The sequence below is a fragment of the Pyxicephalus adspersus genome, chromosome 12 (genome assembly GCF_032062135.1).
Source record: "Pyxicephalus adspersus chromosome 12, UCB_Pads_2.0, whole genome shotgun sequence".
Taxonomy (NCBI): Eukaryota; Metazoa; Chordata; class Amphibia; order Anura; family Pyxicephalidae; genus Pyxicephalus; species Pyxicephalus adspersus.
This window is the reverse complement of record NC_092869.1, coordinates 23,926,347-23,933,107: the sequence shown is the minus strand read 5'-3', so window position 1 is coordinate 23,933,107 and position 6,761 is coordinate 23,926,347. Positions and strand designations below refer to the sequence as shown.

The window sequence follows — 6,761 nt, the reverse complement described above, 5'->3', positions numbered from 1 at the left end:
CATGGGGATGAATGAAGAAGTCTTTGTCTTGGTGTGAGGTAGAAGAGGACCTGTCTATAGCAAAATGATAAATGAATGGGGAGAAGTCTATTCCATGTAAATCAATGGATGAGGGCCATGTATCTCTCCCTGTGATCTCTCCAGCAATGGCTGAGCAGTGCCCTGAGATGTGCCAGTCTGCCAGGGGAAGGGTCACTTACCGCTCTGTCCTCCTCTGACAGGAAGTCAGGTCCGTCATCCAGGCCTTCCTGCTGCAGAGAGACAACAAAACAGCCACAATTACCCCCGGATAGAACTTGGCAGAGACCCCCGGCTCACACAGGTATCACCATGCCCCGCTGTGGCTCCCTTCACCCACCCGCCCCTCCGCTGCTCACCATCATGGCTGAGACGGTCACTGGCAGGCTGGGGACTGGCTCAACCGAGGATCGGGGGAGGAGAGATGGCGGCGGGGACACGTGATAGGAGGAGGGGGCCCAGCTGAATGACAGCTGGACCGAACTGCAAGCCTGCTGGTGGGTTAAAGTGTCACGTGCCTCCTGGTAGAAGCCTGAGCGGCCATGTTTGTTGAGGGATAAGGGAGATTGGTCCTTAGTGATGGGTTCATTGTAATACAGATTGATGATTTCCTCTCTTCTGTCCAGGGATATGTTCCCTGAATTGTTCTCCACGCATTTATTAAATAGATTATTTTAAATTACATTCCATTTTCTTTCATTTGAACTTTTTTTTCTTGGTGAAATAATTGCATTTTATATACTATCACCAATGCCAGAGTTTCATCGGATTTTGCTACCTGAAAGATAATAAACTTGGGGAGTTAAGGGTTGGGTTAGGTATTGGGTAGCGCAGGCACGAGGCAAGGGGAATGGAGATTGTTTACTGGGAGGGGTTAGATTACCAGGTTAGGGGTTAGGGTTGGATACCAGGTGGGGGTGCAGTTTAGGCACTGGTTGGGGTGGGGGTTAGGCACCCAGAAGGGGGTAAAATAAGGTAATACTATGCAATTTCAGCACTAGAGGTAGCAAAATATGAGTAGGTAGTATCTGACAGAAAATTATTATTACATTTTTGGACTAAATTTACATTTTAGTTTAAAGATTTTCATTGGCCTGTCATTGACAGCTAAAGCTTATGTCACTTTCCATTATTTTTAATCTGATAACCAGAATTGGAAATCCTTGTCCACAAAATCATAATCTTTTGATAAAATTCTATCATGAACTGTACATTTCCCTGGCATAGGAAATTGTCAATGTTGCCAATTCCTACTAAACACCAATGATTGTGAATAATTACCACTAATTTAACAGAAAAATAATACTGACCCCCAATTGCTCTCATTTTATTGCTAGTCGGTGTACATGCACTACATTGGTTTTCGTTTTCAAGGCATATGTTATGTTGCTGAATAGTTATTTGTCATATTGGCAGTCTGTGTCATTTCTTTCTGTTATAGGGGATTCTTTGCTGAAACCAGTGTGCATTTATTAGGGAAGGAATGTAAATTTGCAGGATTATTTATTGGGTGCTTCCTTTGGGGGAAAGGGCCTAATGGAAGCTTAATATGAGGGGGCTTCACATTACGGGGTATAGTGGAGGCTGAAGAATGTTATCAGGTAATATAAATCACTTTTGTCATTCATTATGGTTTTTCTGCTTAAGTACTTATCTATACAATACCATACCTCTTTAGACCCCGTCCGTTTTCAACAAATGCCAAATTTGCCCAAGCTCCAATGGCCCAGTCTATATCATTCATCTACTTACTTAGATAAGCTGCACACTAGTTGCACTGTCCCATCACTTAGTTGCACCTAAAGGATTTAAAGCAGACCCAAACTAAAATGTTTACCTTGCATAAAAAGAAGGACAATCCTTTTCTTCCCTACCCTGATTTTTGTTCAATGGGGGAAAATAAAATGCAGATCTCACACATGCACAGTAAGATCGGCACTCTTTTTCCCCATCTACCGCAAGCTACATCACCTGTTCTCACGCCTGCCCAGTGCGAGATTGGGTGATGTAGGCAGAAAAAGGGCAAAGAAGAAAGCAGTGCCCTGGCATTTCCCCTGCACTAAGACAAAGTTGTATTCCAGGATGACTAGGAAACCGATCATGAAAACCTCCAGTGGGATTGTCGGGTCTGCAAAGGTAAAGGTGAGTGAGTTTTTTGTAGTTTACTTTTGCTTTAAGTATGCAAGGGAAGAATGTGCTCAACAGAAGGAGGTAAAGACAATTGTGCCCAGAGAGATTGGGAGAAAATAATGCCCTCTATGAGGTTGGGAGAACAGCAGGACCAAGCTGGAGGTGTAGTAGAACAATAGTGCCCAGTAAAAGGTTTAGTAAAACAATAGTGCCCAGCAGCGAGTTCGGGAAAACAACAGTGCCTAGTGATGGGTGTGGAACAGCAGTTGGCCAAGTGGTGTGTGGGAGAACAATACTGCATAGCAAGGGGTGTCAGTAATACAATTTTAAGTAATTATAATTCTGTATAGGGGCACCTTGCTGACTTCAGTTGACCCTGCCAAAATCCCTATGTAACTATAACTCTACTTAGGAACAGTAAGTGACATGACTGTAATGGGAAGTAAAAAATAGTGTGATACTTTCATTTCAATTTGTCAATACAGTAACTGTATGAAAGTACCAAATAGTACCTGCTATACATACATACAGCATCATGGATAGTTTGTTTTACAGTGACATCTAGAGGTCTCTGGGTGTAATAACAGTGCTGCACTCTTCCAAGGCTTCAAAGTTGGGTTTTTCAGAATAGTCATCCCAAAAGTTTTGCTCATGTTAGGACAAGTGCAAAAATTTGAAGCAACCAAAAATATAACTATACACTAGAAGGAAATTAAAGAAGAATTTTTAATAAGCTGATATATATTTAGCTGCGCACGCTTAAAGCATCTCGAGCATGCGCAGAAGTCTTTTCATCAATAGGGAAATATATTGCAGGTCTCACGCATGCGCAGTCTGATCAGCAAGTTTTTTCCCAATCTACATCACTCGATCTCGTGCCTGCACAGTGTGAGATCAGGTGAGACAGGAAGAAGAATATAGAAAAAGAGAGGAGAAGATGTTGGCGCCTGGTGCTCCCTCTGCGCAGAGCCAAAGACGGATACTGGGACGACGCGGGACGCGATGGAAAAAACCTCCAGACGGACAGACTGATCTGCGAGGTTGAAGTGTGATTTTTTTGTTTTTGGATTAGCTATGGGTTTACTTCCTCTTTAAATCTAGGTTTGCTGGATCACCCCGATTTTCCTATGATAGTCTAAAGGATGGGCTTTCTGTGTTGATAACAGAATTCAGTCAGGTTCCCAATTTATTTAGCATCACACATTTGCTGCAGAATTGTCAAATGCACATCCATGATGAGAATCTCCCATTCCACCACATCCTGAAAGTATATTACACTGAGATCTGGGGACTGTAGATAGCATTTGGATACAGTGAACTCTTTGTCATGTTCAAGAAATTAGTTTGGGATGATTTGAGCTTTGTGACATGGTGTGTTATCCTGCTGCAAATAGTCATCAGAAAGTGGGTACACTACGGTAATATTCAGATGGACATGGTCGGCAACAATACTAAGTAGGCTATGGAATTTAAATGACCCTCAGTTGCCAATGACCCCATTTAAATGATCCCAAGGTGCCAAAACTGTGCCAAGGAAATATCCCCCCACCATTACACCATCAGCCTGAACCACTGATGCAGAATGGATCAATGCTTTCATATTGTTGATGCCAAATTCTTAGCCTTCCACCTAAATGTTGCAGGAGAAATCGAGACACTTTAGATTGGGCAAATTTTTTCTAAGGTGCTCTGTTTTAATGTTTGAATTACACCCTCCGGTGCCTGTTCTTAGCGGGACCCAGGGTGGTCTCCCGCTGCTGTATCTACCTTATGGTTTGACATGTCTCTGTGTATTCAGAGACGGTTTTCTGTCTTTTTCAGACTCTTTTTTCTAGATCATTGGATGTTCTTCCTTTTTCAGACCATCCAGTATATGAAAATCCCAGCTGATCAGCAGTTTCTGAAATACTTTGACCAGAGTGCCTGGTACCAACAAGCATACCATGTTCAATTTCTCCTAAATCACCTAATTTCCACATTCTGATGCTTGGTTTAAACTTTAGCAGGTCGATATTTGCATGATAAAGCAGCTGAACACAATTACCAAGCAGCTTAGAGAATGACAGCCTAAATACTATGAGAGGTCAGTTAACTTCTTAAAAATCATGGACAGAAAATTAGATGTCCATACAGTACATCCCTATCTTGCTAGTGCCGGTGGCATCCAATATTATGTTCTGTGATGCTCACAAAGAGCCCATTTGGGAGAAAGACCCTGTCCAAAAAAAATTTTGCTTCACATCTTTCCCTAATACATCTGGTTTGTCTATTGATCTTTTAGGCATTGACCCACATAAACTACTATGCATTCCATGCAATTTATTCCCTCTCCATATCTGAACTCCAAAATGTGTTTTCTCAACAATTCCTGAATTCTCTTCCTGAAGAAGCCAATTGGGTGAAACGTGTCAGTAGATGATTTACCTATATCTCACATGTTTTTGGACTTATACTCTTTCTCCCCCATGTTGTAATGGGCAGTTTATGTTTAACCTAGATGTTGGATTTTTCCATCCATTGGTACTATTTTCTCCTAAAATCCATCAGCACAATGTATTTCCTATTTTCTCTTCCATTCTCCAGAGGCATAAACATATGTTGACATATACCTGAAATCTCACTGCCACCTGTCAGGAGGTAGCCCCACTCTAGCTGAAGTTTGATAACTTTGCAGTAGTAGTTTACATTATCTTTATTTAATAAAATATAATCAGTCTGATATACTACATCGTTTAATTTTTAAAGCATATTTTCTTACCTTATTTAGGAATCCCCATCCTGTGATCCAAGGGATCACAAATGGCTTCACAAAATGGCTTCACTAAAGTTCTTACCAGATAAGGTTCACTTGTAGATAAATTATTGAAGCCTCTGATGTACACCATAAAACATTTGGCCAAGGTCTTCTGAAAAGCAACTCACATCCATACATTCCTTCTGAGGAGTAGCCATTTCTCCAATCACAAATTACTATTTTCTGTCAACACACTTTATCAGAGGACTTGCAAAGTCATGAAAAAGTCAATAGTGCTTACACACCACATGCAAGTCATCATCATCATATTTATTATATGCTAGAGATGCTGGAGTAATATTCTGATGGCCTAACATTTATCTAGATCAGATCTTCTCAACATTTTCCCCCAAAGAAACCCTTCAACTCATTTTCGGATCTAAGGGAATCATTGGTAAATAATCTAATCAGGGTTTGATGGGAAAAATGCTCCTTACATTGTTCTTCAGAATGTCACCCTTACAGACAGCCTAAAAGATCAAGGGTTTATTTTGTTGGCTCTGACAATTGCTTTTGGACCCAGAACTATGCAGGAACAATAGAATAGAAGGTTAGTCAGCCTAAGTTCAAGGAACCCCTAAAAAATCTGGAGGGACCTAAGGGTTCCATGAAACCTGGAAAATAGGTTGAAGTTGGTTGGTTTGAAGTAGAACACTGAAGTAGAAAGCTGTGGTTATTCACAAGTCTGAAAAGGCCCTGAGGTTTTTATTCACTCTATTGCTCTAGTCTTGATGTACTCATTGTATTCCAAAATTTTGATTTGCCACTAGAACAGGAACAGCAGTAGATATTTTCCAATTAGAAAAACTGGTTCCTAGTATTAGCAGACCAACAATGGGCAGGGCTATTAGGTTTGTGCAGCATGTCAAGACTTAAAAAGAAGTAAATAAGTGTAACCGGATATTACTTCAATGACCGTTGTGATTTTCAGATATTTCTTTACCAGAATTAGGAATTCTGATTTAACACAACAGGATCATATTTTTTACTGGTAAACGTTGGGTGCCCTGTGGTTAAAAAATTGTTCTTTAATCTTGATCACTTTGTAGCTGTGTTCCCATTCCACTCAGATTTACTGTCCACAGCCCAACTCAACAGCCACCAATCCACAACCTCTGCTTTATCTTCAAGAGAAAAAAAAAGGAATTTGACCTCTGATGGGACATGACAGCTGCCAGCTGGTGGGGGTATGTTGTCCTCTTACCAAGAACCTGTAACTCAACACACTGGCAGATCAGCAGCAAGAGATGACTGGGGCTTCATTCATTCAAACCATCGTTGGAGCGAGCTTACAGTGTTCAGGCTATTTATTATAAAGGTGTTACATACAAAGTAAGTTCAGGAATATTCACATATTTAAAAGCAATTCATCTTCAGGCGATAAGAGCTTTTGAACAAGTAGCAATGAAATAACTAATATTGTTCAGCCATTGCCAGTATTACAATATAACAATAAAATCACTCTTAACATGACAATTCCGAACTAGAGATTTGTGTATGAGAGCTGCTTTTCCTGCCAAAGGCTTTGTATTTCTGTCCTTTAGTTCTGAGATTTGCAAAGCCGTGCTTTGGATACTCAAGGATAAACCAAGATTATTTTGACCTGAAATCGCCATATAAAAAAAATTCTTGTTTTATACTCAACTTGTACCAATGGCACTGTGTGTGTGGCACATGTACAGTGTACGGACTCCTGCCATCCGAGGCAAAGGTTGTACCCTTTGGATCAAAGTCTGACAGGTGGGCCGCGGACCACATCTCCCAGAGACATCACAGGCAGGTCTGAGCCTACAATGGGAGAGTGGGCAGTTCTAGCATC

At 41.0% G+C, this 6,761-nt stretch overlaps 1 protein-coding gene across 1 annotated transcript in view; it reads right to left on the bottom strand.

The window, feature by feature from the left end:
• Positions 1-582, bottom strand: part of SNX6 (sorting nexin 6) — a 19,943-nt gene extending 19,361 nt beyond the window's left edge. The window contains exons 1-2 of the mRNA XM_072427828.1: positions 378-582; positions 201-251 (exon numbers count right to left, since the gene is read on the bottom strand). Of these exons, the coding sequence (XP_072283929.1) occupies positions 201-251; positions 378-383 (57 nt within the window). The 5' untranslated portion in view covers positions 384-582. The remainder of the gene's footprint in view (positions 1-200; positions 252-377) is intronic.
• Positions 583-6,761: the final 6,179 nt, after the last annotated feature.